This window comes from Choloepus didactylus, chromosome 8 (genome assembly GCF_015220235.1).
Source record: "Choloepus didactylus isolate mChoDid1 chromosome 8, mChoDid1.pri, whole genome shotgun sequence".
NCBI classification, from domain to species: Eukaryota; Metazoa; Chordata; class Mammalia; order Pilosa; family Megalonychidae; genus Choloepus; species Choloepus didactylus.
This window is the reverse complement of record NC_051314.1, coordinates 74772933-74795740: the sequence shown is the minus strand read 5'-3', so window position 1 is coordinate 74795740 and position 22808 is coordinate 74772933. Positions and strand designations below refer to the sequence as shown.

General features: G+C 37.8%; 2 protein-coding genes across 20 annotated transcripts in view; both read right to left on the bottom strand.

Annotated features, from left to right (window-relative positions):
- LOC119542686 (transmembrane protein 33-like) overlaps positions 1 to 18292 on the bottom strand; it is an 84758-nt gene extending 66466 nt beyond the window's left edge. The window contains exon 1 of the mRNA XM_037847386.1: positions 18205 to 18292. Coding sequence (XP_037703314.1) covers positions 18205 to 18292 — 88 coding nt within the window. The remainder of the gene's footprint in view (positions 1 to 18204) is intronic.
- R3HDM2 (R3H domain containing 2) overlaps positions 1 to 22808 on the bottom strand; it is a 245846-nt gene that overhangs the window by 165141 nt on the left and 57897 nt on the right. For 2 of the 19 annotated variants that reach the window (XM_037845191.1, XM_037845195.1), the window contains exon 2: positions 15310 to 15403. The exons of the other annotated variants lie outside the window; for them this stretch is intronic. The gene's annotated coding sequence lies outside the window, so the exon portion shown is untranslated. The remainder of the gene's footprint in view (positions 1 to 15309; positions 15404 to 22808) is intronic. 19 annotated transcript variants of the gene reach the window in all.

The following is a 22808-nucleotide window of genomic DNA, read 5'->3' as shown; positions in this document are numbered from 1 at the left end:
TTTTTATATTGTGTAACGAACTTGTGTAAAACATCTGGAAGATCTGTATAATTCAGCAAGCCAAAATTTTCCAATTGACCAATTCATGATGTTTCAAAATCGTGCATGAATAAAATATTCATTCAAAGTACAAGATAAACCAGTAAGTTTTAATGTCCGTAAGTACAAAAGCTCATTAATGTGGTTTCAGATTCCACATTATAATCAACCTTTAAGAAACTACCATTTGTTGAGTTTGGATACAGTATGAAAGAGGAATATCCATAATTACCTGAAAAGAATATTAAAATACACTCCCTTTCCAACTACATTTCTCTGATGCTGGATTTTCTTCATATTCTTCAATCAAAACGAAATATTCAAACTGACTGAATGCAGAAGCAGATACGAAAATCCAGCTGTCTTCTAGTAAGTCAGACAATAAACATACTTCCAAAAATGTAAAACAATGCTCTCTCTTCTCACTGAATCTTTTTTGTTTTAACAGTGATTTTTTCATAAAAAATGTTTTATATGTTGATATGTAAGGAGTTTATTGCTATTTCAATGAATAAATACTTAAATTTCTCTTAGTTTTAATTTCTAATATAGTAATATTGATAAGTAAAACCCACATGAATTATTATGGACACTTCAGAGTCCATAATAATTTTTAAGAGTGAAGAAATCAGAAACAAAGAAGTTTGAGAACTCCTAATATACAATTTCCCTGCCCCAATTTCCAGACTCTGCTCCTCCAGAAAACTTCCCCTGATATCTTAGGTGAAGTTAACCTGCTGTAATTACTAACTTATAGTGGAGAGCAAAGACTATATTCTTTCACAGGTACTTAATTAATGGCTAAAATGCAATCCAGTGCTGACGCTCCACTACAAATGCACATGTATTGAGATGGTATTTAAAACTGGTTATTTTGCATATCTCCACCATGCAAAAAAAAATGTATCACAAAACTATCATCAACTGCTGGTGGGAACATGAATTGCATATATCTCTGTACAGCAATTTAAGCAATATCTATAAAAACTAAAAAAATATACAACCTTGATGAGGGGCAAGATGGCGGCATAGGGAGGTGTGGAATTCAGTTAGTCCCCTGGAGCAACTAATAAACAACCAGGACAACTAGTAAATAATCTGGAACAACTGCTGGAAGATAACCATGACAATACACACATTGTACACCAACCTGGATTGGGTGGAATGGCTGAGAACACAGCACAAAATCTGTAAGTAAAAACTGTGGAAACATGCTGGGAGCCCCCTCCCCCAATGGCAGGCTGAGCTGCAAGACCTCACTGTGGGAGAAAGCAGCATTCCCAGAGAAAGTAAATATAGCTCAGCCAAGCTCCAACTGGGGTTTTAATTAAAAATTGTGGACTGCTAAATACAAGCTATAAAACAGACAAACCCCTAACAAGTAGCAAAATACCCTGACGTTGTTCCCAGTGGAGAGGAAGTGGGGCTGATGGGAAAAAACAGTTAATTTAAAACAAGAAGGAAAAATACACAGGCTTTTAAAGACGACTGACCTTAGAGAGCCAGAAAACTCCTGTGCTCCGGGAAAGGGAGCCCAGAAGACCGGACGCTCTCTTTGACCAACAGGTGAAACTGAGGGGCCAGGGACTGGCTCTGAAAGGGGGCTTTCTTTCCCTTTTTCTCTCACTTAACCTGAGTGGCTCAGTGGAGAGAGTCTCACATATTTTCAGTTCAAAGCCCTCTGACCCAGACAGGGGTGGAGTTAACAGAGTCAGAGAGACAAAGGAGTAATTCCAATGCAGAAGATAGCTCCCTAGGAGGTGTATCTTCCCTAAGAGGAAGGAAGTGGAGCCCAGCTCTACTGCCGGACCTCCCTTCAGAACTCAGACCCCAGGGCCTCGGGGAAAAGAGTCAAAACAGAAACAACCTAAGTGGAGAATTAAACGGGCCACACCTCCTTATGCCAGTTGGGAGTGACAGGCTGACATGCACCACCTGCTTGGCAGGTTAGGAAAAGCACAGCGGCTAGAGAACTCACAGGAAAGTCTGTCAATTTTTAAGACACACCCTCAGGGAAACTTGACACTGAATATAGGCCCATTGTGAGACCTGAACCTGTTCCGGTATGGGAAATTCTGACTGCAGTAACCAAGCAAACCAAATGCCTAGACAACAGAAAACTACAAATTACACTAGGAAAAACGAAGATATGGTCCAGTCAAAGGAACAAACTTACACCTCAATTAAGACACAGTTGAGAGATCGCAGTTAGGAAAGACAGGACAAAAAAAAAACCTCCGTGAAAAATACTAGATAAAAGCCAGAAAGTCACCCAGAATACCAGTTCCAGCAATGCACCAGCTGGACAAGGTCTGCTAAATCTACAGGGACCATGCACTTGGTGAAACCAGGAGTCTGCGTTCTGAAACAAGTGAGTAAGCCTGCTGAACCCCGGCAGCCACACTGCAATGTGGGAAAACCGTGGGTTGGCATTTGGAGTCAGACTAGTTCTTTTTCAAAAACTCTAAAGTGGCTGCGGACACAGCAGCAAGAACCACACAGGGAATCACGGCAGGAACGGCATCTCCACAACCTGTGAGTATGCTTCAATACCTGGTGTGGAGGATAGCCTTTGCGCACCCACTGCTAACTGTCTCAGAGCTAGGAAGGCACAGGTTAGCCAAAAGCGGAAAAAAACCATGCCCCTTACAGCCATCTTCCCGGCGCAGGCTGGGAACGCTCCTGCCCGACGCCAGTGCCACAGCCCAGAGCTGTGCCAAAAAACCCAGTGCAATGCGCACACATGTCACAATATCTGGCGTGGAAAATAGCCTTTCGTGCACCTGCAGCTAACTGTCCCGGAGCTAGGAAGGCAGAGCAGTGTGAAAAGGGGGAAATTAACACTCCCCATTCAGCCATCCTTTCAGCAGTCTGGGAATGCCCCTACACAGCCTTGCGGCCCAGAACTTCCCTTTAGGGGCAGCGCACACTTGTGACGTAGCACAGCCCTCCCTCGGGAGAGGCCCTAGAAGAGTACGGCTTGGAAGAGGGACCCACTCGGAAATCCCAGAGACCATACACCAATATCAAGGACTTGTGCGTCAGTAGCAGAGACAATCTGTGGCAAAACCGAATGGAAGATTCAGACTCTTGGAACAGCATTAAATCTCCAGGAACACCTGGGAGGTTTGATTGTTAAAGCTGTTCTTGCTCACTAACCGCTCAGACACACGCCCCACATTCAGGGCGGACAGCACCAACTACACACACAAAACTGGTGCACCAATTGGACCCCACAAGAATCAGACCCCCACACACCACAAAGACAAAGTTGGGGAGAACTGGCTTGAGGGGAATAGGTGGCTCCCAGAAGCCACATGCTGGTTAGTTAGAGAAAGTGTATGCCACCAAGCCGTAGATCTGACAAGTTAGAAAGAAGTCTTTGAATTAGCATACATATCCTAAAAGAAACCTATCAAGTTAAGCAAATGCAAAGAGACCAAAAACAACAGAAAATTTTAAAGCATATCAAAAAACCAGACAATATGGATAAGCCAAACCCAAACACCCAAATCACAAGATCAGAGGAGACACAGTACTTGGAGCAATTAGTCAAAGAACTAAAGACAAACAATGAGACCATGGCACAGGATATAAAGGACATGAAGAAGACCATAGAAGAGCATAAAGAAGAAATTGCAATAGTAAATAAAAAAAAGATGATCTTATAGAAATAAAATAAACTGTCGACCAAATTAAAAAGATTCTGGATTCTCGTAATACAAGACTAGAGGAAGGTGAACAACGAATCAGCGACCATGAGGAGCACAGAATGGAAAATGAAAGAAAGAATGGGGAAAAAAATTGAAAAAAATCGAAATGGACCTCAGGAATATGGCAGATAATATACAACATCCAAATACAAGACTCATTGGTGTCCCAGAAGGGGAAGAGAAGGGTAAAGGTCTAGAAAGAGTATTCAAAGAAATTGCTGGGGAAAATTTCCCAAACCTTCTACACGACATAAATACACAAAGCACAAATGCCCAGTGAACTCCAAATAGAATAAATCCAAATAAACCCCCTTCAAGACATATTCTGATCAGACTGTCAAGTACTGAAGAGAAGGAGCAAGTTCTGAAAGCAGCAAGAGAAAAGCAATTCACCACATATAAAGGAAAAAATACAAGACTAAGTAGTGACTACTCAGCACCCACCATAGAGGCGAGAAGGCAGCAGCATGACATGTTTAAAATTCTGAGAGAGAAAAATTGCCAGCGAAGAATTCTTTATCCAGCAAAGCTCTCCTTCAAATTCGAGGGGGAGCTTAAATTTTTCACAAACAAATGCTGAGAGATTTCGCTAATAAAAGACCTGCCCTACATGAGATATTAAAGGGAGCCCTACCGACAGAGAAACAAAGAAAGGAGAGAGAGAGATGGAGAAAGGTTCCATAATATTAGATGAAGATGCATTTTTTAGCCATATAGTGACCACTGAATATAAGTTTGGCGTTATCATCACCATAGTCATAAGACACAACACTATATTAAATTACTTTTAATTCCATATTTCAGAGAGGACTAAATAGACATTACAGAATGGTGACATGATGAAGGAGAAAACATAACTTGGTAGCACATCCTATTCCATGCTACCATTTCCTTCACTCTATTTCAAATGGATAACTCAGGTTTATCGTACAGCATTCTTTCTGAAACACTAGAAGTCAGAAGATGAAGACATCTGGCTCACTTTTCTGACTTGCTGATTGTAAATGTGGTCATCTCACTTAACTTGTGAGATGACTCTTAGTTTCCCTAACTGATAAAACAGGAATTAGACTAAGAATAATTAAAAACTATTAAATTTAAGTCTGAAAATATAGACTTCTTTTGAAAATCCAAAGGAATACTCTTATACTTTTTGAGAGCATTGAAAAATGTGTATTCTCACTTAGGTTTTATTGGTTGGTGTAGATCAGATGCCATTGTCTGGAGACAGACATGGGATATATAGAGCAAAGGCATATAGAGAACAGTGTTGGTGAAAAAGTCTATCTCTATATGGAGAGACATCTGTTATTGTAGTCACTGAACCACTAAATTTAAGTGGCAATTATTAAGTTCTATTTCATACACTGAAACAAAAGCATATTAATTGTGGACCCAAGATTTGCTGTTTATTGCATAGTTAATGGAAAATACTGAACTATTATAGCTTTTGTGTTCAGACAGAGGGTTTGGAAAAAAAAAAAAAAAAAAAAAAAAACTATTTACTCTCGGATTCCTAAGCTTGTATAGTTTACTGTGAGAATTCCTATAAACAAACCAAAATCATCTCAATGCATTTAGTTCCTTGGTTCAGATAAAAATAATTTGAATAGCAAGGGTTATGTGTAGGTATGTTTGTAAATATACAAAGGAGGAAGAAGGGAAAGTATTGATCTGTATTCAGATTTATTCTGCAACCTATGTACGGTGAGAATAGTGCAACAATATCCTCATCTGTAAAATTTATAACACGGCCACCAATTTGTGATATCAAATAAGATGACTATAAATATCTGAAAATTAAATACTATTCTGAAACTTTAAAAAAAATAATAGAGGGGCATATTGCAAACTAACCACAGTTAGTAGTATTTTAATGTTCTTTCATCAACAGTAACAAATGTACTATACCAATACTATGAGTCAACAATGGAGGAGGGGTAGTTAGGGGTATGGGAGGATTTGAGTTTCCTTTTTTTTTGTCTATTTCTTTACTGGAGTAAGGAAAATGTTCTAAAAATTGAAAAAAAATTATTTTGGTGATGGATGCATAGCTGTATGATGGTACTGGGGGCAACTGATTATATACTTGGGATCTTTGGATAATTGTATGGTATGTGGACAATCTCAATAAATAAAAAAAAATTTTTAAAAAGATACAGTTGAGATACTGTTTCACTTTAATGAAAAAATCAATTAAAGATTTTCAAAGAAATATGCTAAATCAATTCAAAAAAATCAAGTCAATGAGTTCAGGGAAGATACGGCAAAAGAGATGAAAGATAAAGAAAACACTGGGTAAACATAAGGTAGAAATCGCAAGTTTGAAAAAACAACTGGCAGAATCTACGGAAATGAAAGGCACAGCACAAGAGATAAAAAACACAATAGACACATATAACAGCAGATTTCAAGAGACAGAAGAAAACATTCAGGAACTGGAGAACAAGACACCTGAAATCCTTACACACAAAAGAACAGATGGGGGGTGGGGCAAGATGGCGGAGTGGTGATGTGCAGAATTTAGTCTCTCTGCTAGGGCAGCTGATGATTACCCAAGAACTGTATGAAACAGTATTTTCGGGGTCTCCAGTGACCATCACACATCAGTCACAAGTTTGGAACGGAAGGAAAAGCTGAGATCACAGCAAACATTGTAAGTTCCCCTGACGGGGGATCTGGCGCCTCTCCCCACCCAGACCCCACAGACTGTCATGTAACTGGCTCCCTGAAAGGAAAACAACAACAACAACAATCTGTTGAGGGCAAAAAGGGGGGCTCAACCCAGCCTCAACTGCAGAATTAACAAATTAATTAACCAATTTTTGGAGCTGGGGGTGCAAAAGAAGGGCTGGGACCCAAGAAGGGAGGCGGACACATAAACGTGGGCACCCATTCTCTGACTCCAAAAAGGCCATTCTGTCCCTTCTCCTTTCTCACTGACTCCGTATCTTTTTGCACTTCAATAGCCCCAAGCAGGGGCAGAAGTGAAGCTGCCCAATAGCCCAAAGTATATCTTTAAATGCTCTATTCTGACACTGACAAAACATCCAGGCTGGGGAAAGTCTTTTAAAAGGGACTCCTTTTTACTTTTTTCTTGTTGTCCTTTTCTATTTTTTCAATCTAAAAGTAACATAGGTGGTTCTTTTCGATCGGAAAGCCCAGGTTGAAGGTCTAGGCTAGTCTTGGGGGAAGACAGAGTACCCAGAACTGCTTTGAATTCCAGATTCACTTCTGAAGAAGGTCTCCACACCTGTCTTTAATTGGCAACTCAGGCTGACCAAGGAATTAAGCTGGAGTTATCTCAAAGAAGAGAGGGGGAAAAGGGAATGGTGCCCCTGGGAGACAACTGGAGTTCCTAGGATTGGGAGAGTGGAGGGACATCCAGCTCAACTGGCAGCCCTCCTTCTGGGAACTCAAACCCCACAGGCTGCAATTCAGATTCCAGCCTCAGTCAGCCACGCCCCCGACAGGATCAGAGTCACCAGGAGAACTAAAGCCTCCACACCTCCTTACACTGGTGGGGGAGCTGCAGACTGGCAAGTGCCAACTGCCACACAGGATAGGAAAAGAAACTATTCTAGAGGCTTCACAGGAAGGTCTTATTCTCAGGGAAACTCCATACCTCTTCATAAGACCTGAGCCTCTCTAGATTGGGAAAACCTGACTGGGGTTGACCATAGCTGAGGAAACCCTCTCACAAAAAGTCTACACAGAGGCAGGGCAAGAAACAGAAAAACAAGACGAGAAAAATTCTGATCAACTAAATAGAAACTAAGTTAGAGGTCTAGAATAAGTTGAACTGAACAACGAGGTCATAGAACAAAGCCAACCAACAAGAAACCTCTAGGTAAAAGAGTGAAAACAAGCTCCAGAATAAACTGATCAAGAAAATCAGATGCCTAGGCAATTTAAGATGATGAGCCATACTAGGAAACACAAAAATATGGATCAGCCAAAAGGAACAAACTAATAGTTCAACTGAGATACAGGAGTTGAGGCAACTAATGCTAAATCAATTGAGTGAACTCAGGGAATATATGGCAAAAGAGATGAAGGATATAAAGAACACACTGGATGACCATAAAGAAGAATTCGTAAACTTGAAAAAACAAATGGCAGAACTTATGGGAATGAAGGCCACAATGGAGGTGAAAAATACAATGGAGGGACACAACAATAGATTTGAACAGGCAGAAGAAAGGATCAGTGAACTGGAAGAGAAAACATTTGAATTCATACACACAAAAGAACAGATGGTGGAAAAAATGGAAAAATATGAGCAGGGTCTTAGGGAGCTGAGTGGCAACATGAAATGCAGGAATATACGTGTTATGGGTATCCTGGAAGGAGAAGAGAGGGTAAAGGAGCAGAAAGAATAATAGAAGGAATATTCACTGAAAATTTCCCAACTCTTATGAAAGACAGAAAATTAGAGATTCAAGAAGTACATCGTACCCCAAACAGAATAGATCCCAATAGACCTACTCCAACACACTTACTGATCAGATTGTCCAATATCAAAGACAAAAGAGAATTCTGAAAGCAGCAAGAGAAAAGCAATCCATCACATACAAGGGAAGCTCCATAAGACTATGTACAGATTTCACCACAGAAACCATGGAGGCAAGAAGACAGTGGCATGATATATTTAAGATACAGAAAGAGAAAAACTGCCAACCAAGAATTCTGTATCTGGCAAAACTGTCCTTCAAAAATGAGGGAGAGATTAAAATATTTTTAGACAAAAAGACACTGAGAGACTTTGTGAGTAAGAGACCAGCGCTACAAGAAATACTAAAGGGAGTGCTACAGGCTGACAGGAAAAGACAGGAGAGAGAAAGTTGGAAAGGAGTGCAGAAATGAAGATTACCAGGAAAGGTAAAAGGAGAGAGGAAAAAATAAGATATGACATATAAAATCCAAAAGACAAAACGGTAGAAAAAAGTACTGCCTTTACAGTAATAACACTAAGTGTTAATGGATTAAACTCCCAAATAAAAAGACACCCACTGAAAGAATGGGTTCAAAACCAGGACCCATCTATATGCTGTCTACAAGAAACTCACTTTAGACACAAGGACAAAAATAGACTGAAAGTGAAAGGTTGGAAAAAGGTATTTCACACAAACAACAACCAGAAAAAAGCGGGAGTAGCTATATTAATATCTGACAAAGCAGACTTCAAAAGTAAAACAATTAAAAGAGACAAAGATGGATGCTATATATTAATAAAAGAGTCAATTCATCAAGAAAATATAACAATCATAAATATTTATGCAGCAAGTCAGAATGCCCCAAAATTCATGAGGCAAACACTGGGAACACTGAAAGGAGAAGTAGATACCTCTACAATAATGGTTGGAGACTTCAATACACCACTCTCACCAATGGAAAGAACTACTAGACAGAGGATCAATAAATCCAACAACAGCAGGATATACTTTTTCTCAAGTGCTCAAGGAACATTCTCTAGGATAGACCACATGTTGGGTCACAAAGCAAGTCTCAACAAATTTAAAAATATTGATATTACACAAAACATTTTCTCAGACCATAATGGAATGAAGTTGGAAATAAATAACAGGCAGAAGGTCATAAAATTCACAAATATATGGAGGCTAAACAACACCCTCTTAGAAAACCAGTGGGTAAAGGAGGAAATTACAAGAGAAATTAGTAAATACTCTGAGGCAAATGACAATGAAAACACAACATATCAAAACTTATGCAATGCAGCAAAGGTGGTGCTGAGAGGGAAATTCATTGACCTAAATGGCTATATTAAAAGAGGAAAGCAAAAATTGAAGAATTAACTGTTCACCTAGAGGAATTCAAGAAAGAACAGCAAACTAACCCCAAAGCAAACAGAAGAAAAGAAATAACAAAGAGTAGAGCAGAAATAAATGAAATTGAGACCAGGAAAACAACAGAGAGAATCAACAAAACCGGAAATTGGTTCTTTGAGGAAATCAATAAAATTGATGGACCACTAGCTAGGCTAACAAAAAAAGAGGGGGGGGGGGAAGATGCAAATAAATACAATCAGAAATGGGAAAGGAGACATAACTACTGACCCTTCAGAAATAAAGGAGATAATGAGAAGATGCTATGAGCAACTATATGCTAATAAACCAGACAACTTAGATGAAATGGACAACTTCCTAGAAAAGCACAAACAACCAACAATGACTCGAGAAGAAATAGATGACCTCGATAAACCAATCACAAGTAAAGAGACTGAGTCAGTCATCAAAAAGCTTCCAAAAAAGAAAAGCCCAGGACCAGATGGCTTCACATGTGAATTCTACCAAGCATTCAAGAAAGAATTAGTACCAATCCTGCTCAAACTAGTCAAAAAAATTGAAGAAGAGGGAAAGCTACCTCATTCTATGAAGCCAACATCACCCTAATACCAAAATCAGACAGATACTCCAAAAAAAGAAAATTATAGATCAATCTCTTTAATGAAAATAGATGCAAAAATCATCAACAAAATACTCGCAGATCAAATCCAGTAGCACGTTAAAAGAAGTGTCCCAGTTCAGGAAGAGGGTGGTCAGAAGCCAAGCTTAAACTGTTTCTGATTCCCCCCCAGCGAGGCCCTGGATCCATTTGAGCTGGGCCCCCCCACCTCCTTTTCTTAGGGAAGATGAGCCGTGGAGGTAATTATCTCCACTGAGAAGTCACCTGACTTTTTCCTTTGTCTAACTATCTTAACTCCACCACTGCAGGTCAGTTCTGAGGACTGTAAATGCCTGAGGCTTTCTCTAATGTACTACTTAGAATGAAAGAAAAAGAAAAAATAAAAAAAGGAAAAAAATCCCCTTTTCAGAGCCAGTCCCCAGCCCCCATTTTGCTGGTTGACCAGAATTGGTACCTGGTTCTATACAGCTTTTCATGGGATACAGCCCTTTTCCAGTATTCCGAGCACTGCTGACTCCAAAAGCCTCTTTATTTTTTTTCATCAGCCCCACCTATCTGCCAGGAGACACCTCAGGGTTTCTTTCCTGCTTGCTTCAGGTTTATATATGCCCATAGCTTATATTCAGTAGTCCAAATCTGTTAATTAAAACTGCAGTTGTAGCTTGGTTGACCTACCTTCCCTTGCTCCCAGGAGATATCACTTGCTTTTCCCATAGGGAAGTGTTCCAACTCAGCCTGCTGTGGGGGGGGGGGGGCGGTGCAGCAGCTCCACAGTTTGGGGAGCTTTCCTTACAGTTCTATGCTGCGATCTCAGCCACTCCACCCATTCCAGACTGGTGTACTATGTATGTCCAGTCATGGTAGTCTCCCCAACAGTATTCTAGACTATTTTCTAGTTGTTCCTGGCTATTTACTAGTTGCTCTAGGGGACTAACTAAATTCCACACCTCCCCATGCCACCATCTTGTCCCACCTCTCCCCATTTTTTGTGCTTTGGGTTTAAGGACTAAGAAGGTACCTTCTACTACTATGTCTTGAAAATATATTTAGATCTTTGATCCACTTTGAGTTAATTTTTTTCTCATTTTTTTTAATTGCAGGATATAACGTATACATAAAAGTGATACCTTTCCAAGTGCAATTTAACAAGTAGTTAGCAAATTTCAATGAATATTATAGGTTGTAATTCCACAGTTTCAGTTATTTCCTTATTATGAAATATAACATATACACAAAAAAGTAATGTCTTTTCAAAATATGATTGAACAAGTAGATACATAGGAAATTTCCAAAGTTATTCTGAGTTATAGTACCAAAGTTTCAGTTACTTCCTTACTGTGAAATATAACAAATATACAAAAAGGTATGGCTTTCCAATTACAATTTAACAAGTAGCTATAGAACAAATTTCAAAAGATGTTATGGGTTACAGTTCCACCATTTCAATTCTTTCCTTCTATCTATTCTAATTCCCTAGCAACCAAGAAAAAGCAAATTATATAAAGATTCAGTATTCATAATTCTTTGTTAAATTCCATCTTGTCTGTTGCTAACCCTTCCCTTAGTTTAATCACTTTCCCAATCTTCACAGATGTCTAGGCAGCAACCACCCTAACCTTTCCATGTTGAAAAGGGGTGTTGACTTTATGAGCAAAGGGGACATACCTGGTTGATGTTCTCGAACAGGCTATTGCCTCTGGGTTTTGAGACTTAGCTGGCATAGGAGCACTCTGAAGGATTTAAGTTTAACAATTATCACTCCTATCCATTACCATACCTTTGAATTTACCATCATTAACATATTTGAACATATTAGATTACCATTCCCCCTCGCTGGCTACTGTCTATCACTAGGTGTTCAATGTTCTTACATTACAGGACACTGATTTTACATTGTTTACATAGTTCATTGAAGTGGTAACATACAATATCTCTCCTTTTGTGTCTGAGTTATTTTACTCAGAATTGTATCTTCAAGGTTCATCAGTGTTGCCATATGTTTCAAGACCTTGTTGCTTCTTACTGTTGCATAGTATTCCATCATGTGAATATACAACATTTTGTTTATCTACTCCATCTCTTGGCAACTGTCAACAATGCTTCTATGAACATTGGTGTACAAATGTCTGTTCATGTCACAGCTTTCAAAACTTCTGGGTATATACCAATTGAGTCAATTTTTATATAGGGTGTGAGACAGGAGTCTTCTTTCATTCTTTTGGATATGCATATCCAGTTTTCAGAGCCCCATTTATTGAACAGACTATTTTGTCCCAGTTCAGTGGATTTTGGGGGCATGTCAAACATTAGGTGACCACAGATCTGTGGGTCTATTTCCAAACTCTCAATTTGATTCCATTGATCAGTATGTCTATCTTTGTGCCAGTATCATAACGTTTTGACAGGTTGGCTTTATAGTAGGCTTAAAAGTCAGGAAGTTCAAGTCCTCCTACTTTGTTCTTATTTTTTAGAACAAAAAAGGGGCAATTCAAGGCCCCTTTCCCTTCCAAATAAATTTGATAACTAGTTTTTCAAGTCTGCAAAGTAGGTTTTTGGAATTTTGATTGAAATTGTGTTAAATCTGTAGATCAATTTGGGTAGAGTCGACATCTTAAATGACGTTTAGCCTTTGTATCCATGAACACAGAATATCTTTCCCCCAATTTAGGTCCTCTTTGATTTCTTTTAGTAAATTTTTGTAATTTTCTGTGTAGAGGTCTTTTACATCCTGGTTAAGTTTATCCCTAGATATCTGAGTCTTTCAGTTGTTATTGTGAATGCATTTTTTTTCATGATTCCCTCTTCAGTTAGGTCATTACCAATGTATAGAAACATTACTGATTTTTGCACATTAATCTTGTATCCTGCCACTTTGCTGATTTTGTTTATTAGCTCAAGTAGCTTTGTTGATGTTGGGAGGTTTTTTACTATTGATTCAATCTCTTTATTAGTTATTGGTTTGTTGAGATCTTCTCTTTCTTCTTGAGTCAGTGTAGGTAGTTTGTGTGTTTCTAGAAATTTGTCCATTTCGTCTAGGTTAAGTTATTTGTGGCCTGAAGGTGTTTATGGTGTTGGCTTATAGCCCTTTTATTTCTGTGGGGTTTCAAGTAATGTCTTCCTTTTCATTTCTGATTTTAATATTGTGTCCTCTTTCCTTTTTTCCTTCATTAGTCCATCTAAAGATCTGTCAGTTTTATTTATCTTTTTAAAGAACCAACTTTTGTTTTAGAAATTCTACTGTTTTTTAATTCTTTCTTTCATTTATCTCTGCTCTAATCTTGTTATTTCCTTTATTCTGCTAGTTTTGTTTTCTCTTCTTTTCCTACTTTACATCTTCTTGTATCCTTGGAATTTTGAACCATGTAAATGAAGTATCAATTCAAAAAATATATTTATAATTTGGGTGGAGAATAAAATGTACTTCCAAAGCCTCCCTGAGGGACTGGGGGAAAATGAGGAACTATTAAACTTCCCCACATAGAGAATTACTGATATTCTCATAAGCATTGGGGACCACCAATTTAGAAGGTCGAACCCTCAATCTTGGGGCTTGCCTTTATGAAGCTTGTTACTGCAAAGGAGAGGCTAAGCCTAGGTATAGTTGTGCCTAAGAGTCTCCCCCAGAGAACCTCTTTTGTTACTAACATGTGGCCTCTCTCTAAGCCCCCTCGGCAGGTAAACAAACTGCCCTTCCCCATACATGGGACCTGATTTCCAGGGGTGTAAATCTCCCTGGCAACCTGGGACATGACTCCTGGGGATGAGCCTGGACCCAGCATTGTGGGATTGAGAAAGTCTTCTTGACCAAGAGGGGGAAAAGAAATGAAAATAAAGTTCCAGCGGCTAAGTGATTTCAAATGGAGTTAAGAGGTCATTTTGGAGGTTATTCTCATGTGTTACAGATATCTATTTTTAGTTTTTAGTGTATTGGAATAGCTAGAAGGAAATACCTGCACCTGTTGGACTGCAACACAGTAGCCTTGATTCTTGAAGACAACTGTATAACTACATAGCTTACATGGTGTGACTGTGTGATAGTGAAAACCTTGTGGCTCACACTTCCTCTATCCAGTGTATGGACAGATGAATAGAAAAATGGGAAGAAAAATTAAATGAATAATCAGGGGATGGGAGGAATGGAATGTTTTGGGTGTTCTTCTTTACTTGTATTTTTATTTATTTTTCTTGGAGTATTGAAAATGTTCAAAATTGATTTTGGTGATGAATGCACAAATATATGATGGTACTATGAACAACTGATTGTGCACTGTGGATGACTATAGGGTACATGAATATATCTCAATAAAACTGAATTTAAATATATATATATATATTTTTAAATGAATAAGAATCCTCATTTCACTTAAGGAGTAACTTCTAGCTTATCTTTTTTTCTCTAGCCTCAAAAAAATATCAATCCCTAATTTTTAACTCTGGCTTCAGGGCTGTCTAAACCAGTTTCTTTAATTGACATATAAGATTCAAAGAGACCCCTTAAGAAGCCTTTGAATTAGTTACGTTAAGTGGTTAACCAGTGATTCTGGAAAAGACCATGATATTCATCATTTACATTATATACTTCTGAACTATTTAAATTTCTAACAATGAGTACATATTACTTCTATAATTTGAAAAATATTTATCTCTATAAGACTGAAGAGGTTATAAAAAAAACCTATGGTAATAACTCTGAATTGGAAATACTGATATGCACTTCAGATACATTTTCTCAAAAAAAAAAAAAAAAAACCTTTATTTCCTAGACTTGTCCACAAAAACTGCCAAGAATAATGAATATTCCTTATGCTCACAGTCTAAGAACTCGAAAACCATTTCCCCATAAAAGGAACTAGGAATTTGGGGGCAATGGCTGATACAAATATGGGAAAGGACATGTAAAAGATGCAACATCATAACAGACCAGAAAGTAAGCCCTTATAAAGTACGGAATCTAGATAATAATCATCAATGGCTCCTAATAAGATAAAAAGGGGATCAACAGACACCACACATCTCCTGATGGAAATACACATCACCTATAAGATATTCTAGCCAAAAACACTGAACTTGAATCTGATCAAGTCTCTAAATGTAACTGTCAATTCAAAAGAAATACAGGAGACATAGAAACCTGTTAAATGACACCACAGTAAGGGCGACCAGCAAATCCAGCCAACTATGGGAAACTCTACTGGACAGATGATCCAATTTCTTCAACAAATAAACTGCAGAGAAAAAGAGAGGGAGGAGAAATCTTTCTGATTAAGTGATTTAAAAGACATATTGGCCAACTGTAACGTATACACCTCATATGTGGATCGTGACTCAAACATACAACCTATTAAAAAGAAATTATGATACAATCAGGGAAATATGAACACCAGATATTTGATATTAAGATATTATTGTTAATTATTTCAGGTGTGTAAATGGTATTGGTACTACATGTAATTTTAAAGAGTCCTTATTTTTTTAGAGATGCATACTGAAATATTTATGGATAAAAAATACATCAGGAATCTGCTTCAAAATAATCAGTAAGGACAATGGTACTAGGATAGATGAAACAAGATTAATCATGAGCTGATAACTGTAGATGGATGTTCATTTTACTGTTCTCTATACTTTCGAATGTATTTTAAATTTCCCATAGTAAAACATTTTTCAAAAGCAAATCTCAAAAAAGAAAATATAAAAATACAACAGATAGAAGAAAAATAGAAATAAAATACAATGAAAAGGTCAGACAACATCACCACCACCAAGAATCCCCTACCCCTCCCTTATATCCCCCTCTTACAGACATTTAGCTTTGGTATATTTCCTTTGTTACAATTAATGGTAGCATCTTACAATGTTACCATTAACTATAGACTCTAGTTTGCATTGATTGTATTTTTTCCCCTATACCATCCATCGTATAACTATGTAGCTTATACAGTGTGACAGTGAAAACCTTATGGCTCATACTCCCTTTATCCAGTGTACGGGCAAATGAGTAGAAAAAAGGGGACAAAAAGTAAATGAATGATGGGGGAAGGAGGAGTATGAGATGTTTTGGGTGTTCTCTTTTACTTTTATTTTTATTCTTATTCTTATTTTTTGGAATAATGAAAATGTTCAAAACTTTGTGGTGATGAATGCACAACTATGAGATGATACTATGAAAACTGATTCCATACTTTGGATGACTGTATGGTATGTGAATATAGCTCAATAAAATCTCATTTGAAAAAAAGAACTCGCTGCCCTAAAAACTAAAGGACAAATGGGGTGGGATGGGGGGATGATTTGCGTGTTCTTTTTTCACTTTTATTTTTTATTCTTGTTCTGGTTCTTTCTGATGTAAGGAAAATGTTCAGAGATAGATTGTGGTGATGAACGCATAACTATGTTATCATACTGTGGACAGTGGATTGTATACCATGGATGATTGTATGGTGTGTAAATGTATTTCAATAAAACTGAATTTAATAATAATAAAAAAAAATGAAACCAGTGAGGGTTAGAGAGATTAAGTAAATTTGGCAAGGATATAAAAGCAATATGCAAAAACCCAATTTTATTTCAAAATACTAGCCACAAACAATTGAAAATTTAAAAAAATTTAATGCCACTAACAAAAGCATCAAAAATATGAACTGCTTTGGAAGAAATACAACAAAAGATGTGAAATACCCACTGGAGAAGTCAGAATTTCAAGATGACTCCAATGTTTCATTCCCTTGAATGTGGGTGGGACCTGTAATTTGTTTCTAACCAATAGTATACAGCAAAGGTGAAGAGATTTTGCAAGTATAATTAAAGTCCCTAATCGATTGACTTTAAGGAAATCAAAAGGGAGATTATCCTGGGTGGGCCTGATCTCATCAGGTGAGCCCTTTCAAACAGAATCTAGAAGTTGCAGAGACCCTCTGTCTCTCTCCTGCTGCCCTATGAAGTGAGCCACCAGCCTTCCATAGCTGCAAGGAAATGAACTTTGTCAAAAACTACATGAGCTTGAAAGAAGAACCAGAGCCTCAGATGAGACTGCAGCCCCAGCCAACATACTGACTGTAGCTTTGTGAAACCCTGAGCAGAGGAAGCAGCTGAGCCATGTACAGATTTCCAGCCCAGATCATGAAGATCCTTGTGAAAAATTCCTGGTAGACCAGACATTACACTGAAATCAAGCAGAGGGCCTTAAAGAGTTCTAAGTAGGATAGTACACAGTACCATTTTTGTTTTAGGTTACACATTCTGATGGTGGAGACAAAGTCAAAAAACCTGGTTGTAAGGATAGAGAAGAGTGGAATCTTTTGAGATCTATTTAAGAATAAAGTAGATAGCACTCAGTGACTGATCAATGTGCCTAGCAAAAAACTATTTTCATAAGTGATTGTACCATTTTACATTCCTCTATATACTCATCAACATTTCATTGTGATTTTAATTTGCATTTCCCTAATGACTAATGATATTGAGCATCTTTCATATGCTTATTAGCTATCTATTTGTTTCCTCGGGGAAGTATTTGTCCAAGTCTTTTGCTTATTTTTTTAACTGTTAACTGTTTTTCCCTTATTATTGAGTTTTGAGAGTTCTTTATGTATTATGGATACAAGTTCTTTATAGGAAAACATTTGCAAATATTTTATCCCAGTAAGTAGTTGTCTTTTCTTGCTTTTAGTAGTGTTTTTTTTTTTTTTTTTTTTGAAACCTGGGCATTTTAAATTTTGATGATCAAATTATGAGTGTATGCCTAATGTTACATTAATTAAGCCTGTGTGGTGGGTACATGGATGTTTGTGGATTGTTTTCTACTCATTTCTGTACTTGGAATATTTCAGTTTTTAATAGTGAATAGGAAGTTTGAAATACTTCCCCAAGAGACTAACAGAGCAAGGAAAGCAAGAAATCTCCCAAAGAAAACACGAAAGGAGAAGACCTTGAAGAGATGGAGTCATGTCACCATACTTACCCTGGAGAAAATTAAGGTGACTGTAAATCAGTGTTCAAGTTGGAGAATGTCACCCATTCCACTCACAGCCTGCTACCTCCCGTAGCTCCCGAAGACAGCTTGCTAAAATGAAAACTTGGTCATGCTGTTCTCCTGCTGATACACACTCAACCATTGCCTTAAGTCCTAAGGATAAAGCCCACATTGAGTTCATGGCACATCTTCCCTGCCCATGGCCCGAACTCATCTCTCACCCGCCTTTCTTCCTGCCTCCAGCTCATTCCATCCCAGAAGATGACACTGCCAACGCCCCAAACTCATTCAATCACCTGAACTCACCCTCACACTTGACAGCGTCACGATTAGGGATGCACAGGTGTTTCTTCTCAGAATGTCCTCCCCTGCCCTGCTGCTTTTCCACCACGCCAAGCTCAAGCAGATCAGTGAACTCGGCCCTACCCTACCTGCCTGGGCTTTATCGTGCCAACTTGGAATGTTTCATAGAGCTTGTCACACTGTATTGTGATTGTTTCTGATGGACTCACCCACTATTCTGAGCTAAGTGAGAGTAGCTGCCTCTTAGATCTTGGTTCCCCAAGGCCTGATGAATGTCCAGTATACTCAGCAGTATTTGCCAAATGAAAAAAGGAATGAATGAATGGGTGAAGACACTGACATTTACCTTTTATATTTAGTAAGGTAATTTATGATAAGACTCTCATAGAATTTTTTTAAGCTCTGCAATATTATACCCATTTTCCAGGATTAGAATCAGATGTAGTCAGAGAAAGCAATTTGCATGATTTTTTTTTCAGAAAATGTATAAATAAAATTAATTAAAACTCATCTTTGAAAATAAAAAAAAAGAAAAATATGTATTTGAAATGACCACTGAAATAAATTTTGTATACTTATCTGTCTTCAAAGCCCAGCTCCATTCCTACCTCTTCAATGAAACCTTTCCATATGATTTCCCCTCTCTTCTTTTACATTTGCTGTTTGTACCACACAATTAGACTTAACCAAATTCTAATGTATTCCGTCTATATTACAGAATCTAAGCCATTATATTTACTGCCTCCACAGCTAGCCTGTAAGGTTCTCTAATACAGAAAAAAAAATTCTGACCACACAGCCCTGGAACAATTTTAAGCCTTCTTTCTAAAGGTCCCCAAATACCTTATCTGACACTCTGGTTGGCTCTGAAAAACCCTGGGACCTATGATAAAAAGGCAATAGTCTTCCCTGTCACACCAAGAGCCACTTTGTGATAAAATTTTCAGTCTAGTAAAAGCATTTAATATTGTGTTCTTCAAATTTGACTGTAGAACCTTTTATGACATCAAAATGCTAAGTCACCAGCAAGTTAGAGCAAGCTAATAAGCACAAGCTTTTCTTCCTCCCAGAGTTCAAATGGGCACATTCATACTTTTTCACAGCAACATAATTATACACTACTAGGTTTAAATAGAAATTTTGCTAGCTAACTAATTAATGATTAAGTACAGGAAAATTATTTAATAAAAACTTAACTTGCAAAGCCACCTTGAAAAAAAAAGTTGGAAAACTCCCACTTCCTAATTTTAAAACTTACTTAGAAAGATACAGTAATCAAAACAGCATGGTACAGGCATAGGACAGACAGAGCAATGGAATAGAATTGAGAGTTCAGTAATAAACCCACACATTTATGGCTAATTGATTTTTGACAAGGGTGCCAAGTCTATTCAATAGAGAAAGAATAGTCTCTTCATCAAAAGGTGCTGGGATAATTGGACAAACATGTGCACAAGAATAAAATTGGACACCTATCTAAAAGCATACAGAAATACTAACTTGAAATGGATCAATGACCTAAATATAACAACTAAAACCATAAAACTCTTAAAAGAAAACACAGAGGGAAATCTTCATGACTTTATACTAGGCAACGGATTCTCACACAGACATCAAAAGAAAAAAACAGATATATTGTACTTCATCAACATTCAATACTTTTGTACATGACAAGACATCATCAAGAAAGTAAAAAGACAACCTACAGAATGGTAGAAAATATTTGGAAATCATATATCTTACAAGTATTGAATATCCAGAATATATAAAGAACTCCTACCAATCAACAACAAAAAGACAAACAACCCAATTTAAAAATGGACAAAGGTTTGGATATTGTGTTGGTTTGGATGTATTATGTCCCCCCAAATGCCGTATTCTTTGATGCAATCTTGTGGGCCAGAGATACCAGTGTTGATTAGGTTGGAATCCTTTGATTGAGTGATTCCATGGAGATGTAACTCAATCAACTGTGAATGAAACATCTGATTGGTTAATTTTCATGGAGGTGTCACCCCACCTATTCAGGGTGGGTATTAATTCAATCATTGAAGTTGTATAAAAGAGTTCACAAACAGAAGGACCTGAGAGCAACTGGGAGTGACACTTTGGAGAGGAGCTGCAGCAAAGAGAAACATTCTGAAGACAGCCATTGAAAGTAGACTTTTGCTATTCCAGAGGTTGCCTGAGAGAAACTAAGAGAATACCCCCAGACACCTAGAGAGAAACGTCCTGGGAGAGCCATTATGAAACGCAACCTGGGAGCAAAGGAAGAAGATTCCAGCCATGTGCTTTCCCAGACAACAGAGGTTTTCCAGAGACGTCACTGGCCATTCTTCTGTGAAGGTACCCTGTTGCTGATGCCTTAGCTTGGACACTTTATGGCCTTAAGACTGTAACTTTGTGACCAAATAAACCCCTTTTATAAAAGCCAATACATGCCATCAGCTTTTTTTCAGTGAATGTATTCTCTTGTTGATGCCTTAGTTTGGACGCTTTTATGGCCTTAGGATTGTAAATTTGTAACCAAATACGCCCACTTTATTAAAGCGAATCCATTTCTGGTATTTGGCATAATAGCAACTTTAGCAAACTGGAACACTGCGTTTTTTAAAAACTGAATGTTTGTGATAATCCTGTGTCAAGCAAATCCATTGGAGCCATTTTTCAAAAACTCTTGTGCTCACTTGATGTCTCTGTGTCACATTTGGTAATTCTTACAATATTTCAAACTTTTTCTTTATTATATCTGTAAGTTGTTCTGTGGAAAAAAAAAAAAAAGCCAATCCATTTCTGGTATTTCGCGTAACATCAGCATTAGCAAACCAGAACAGATCTATCTCCCAGATTTACATCTTTTAAGCATCTCTACCCTGGGAAGAAAGATTCTGTGTCAATTATGGGCAAGATTCTCTTGGCCTTTGACTCTTTATTGCCATTTTAAGTATGTATTAAACATTTCATTCAACATTAATAAAGTATTCCCAATTATAAAAAAAAATGGACAAAGGATTTGAACAGTTTTCCAAAGAAGATAATCAAATGGCCAAAATGCAAACAGAAAAATTAACTCTATATAGAAAAATTGACTCAAAATAGATCAATGACCTATATATAAGAACAAAAACAATAAAAATCTTACACAAAAACATTGGGAAACACCTTCAGAACCTTGTATTAGATGATGGTTTCTTAGCCTTTACACCAAAAACACTAGCAACAAAAGAAAAAATAGGTAAATAGTACTCCTTGAAACGAAAAACTTTTGTGCACCAAAGTGCTTTATCAAAAAAGAAAAAAGAAACTGAATAGGAAGTGAGATACGGTAGGTTAGTATAGGCTGGAGTGAAATAGTGACACATCCCAGAGTAATTTGGGCAGATAATAAAAAATATATTTACAGCCTCCCCCTCCCCAGCCCCAAGGATCTGGGGGAAGGTGCGGATGTGTTGGACATCCTCACCTGGACTGGTGTTGATGTTGTCACAAACACTGGGACTGGTGGTTTGATGTGCTGAGCCCTCGAGCATGGGACTTGCCCTTATGAAGCTCATTACCACAAAGGAGAGTCTAAACTTGCATGTAATGGTGCCTAAGAGGCTCCGCCTGAGTACCTCTTTGTTGCTCAGATGTGGCCCTCTCTCTCTCTAACTGAGCCATCTCGACAGGTGAACTCGCTGCCCTCCCCCCTACGTGGGACCCGACTCCCAGGGGTGTAAATCTCCGTGGCAATGCAGAATATGACTCCCGGGGATGAATGTGGACCCGGCATCGTGGGACTGAGAGTATCTTCTTGACCAAAAGGGGGATGCGAAATGAAACGAAATAAATCTTCAGTGGCTGAGAGATTTCAAATGGAGTCGAGAGGTCACTCTGGTGGACATTCTTATGCACTATATAGATAACACCTCTTAGGTTTTTTGTTTTTTTTTTTTCATTTTTATTGAGATTGTTCAGATACCATACAATTATCCAAAGATCCAAAGTGTACAATCACTTGCCCCTGGGTACCATCATATAGCTGTGCATCCATCACACTTAATTTTTGTTCAATTTTTAGAAACTTTTCATTACTCCAGACAAGAAATAAAGTGAAAGATGAAAAAAGAAAAAAAGAAAAGGAAACTCTAATCCTCCCCTATCCCTAACCAACCCCCCTCAGTTGTTGACTCCTAGTATTGATACAGTACGTTTGTTACTGTTTATGAAAAAATGTTGAAATACTACTAACTGTAGTATATAGTTTGTAATAGGTATATAGTTCTTCCCTATATGCCCCTCTATTATTAACTTCTAATTGTATTGTCATACATTTGTTCTGGTTCATGAAGTGATTTCTAGTATTTGTACAGTTG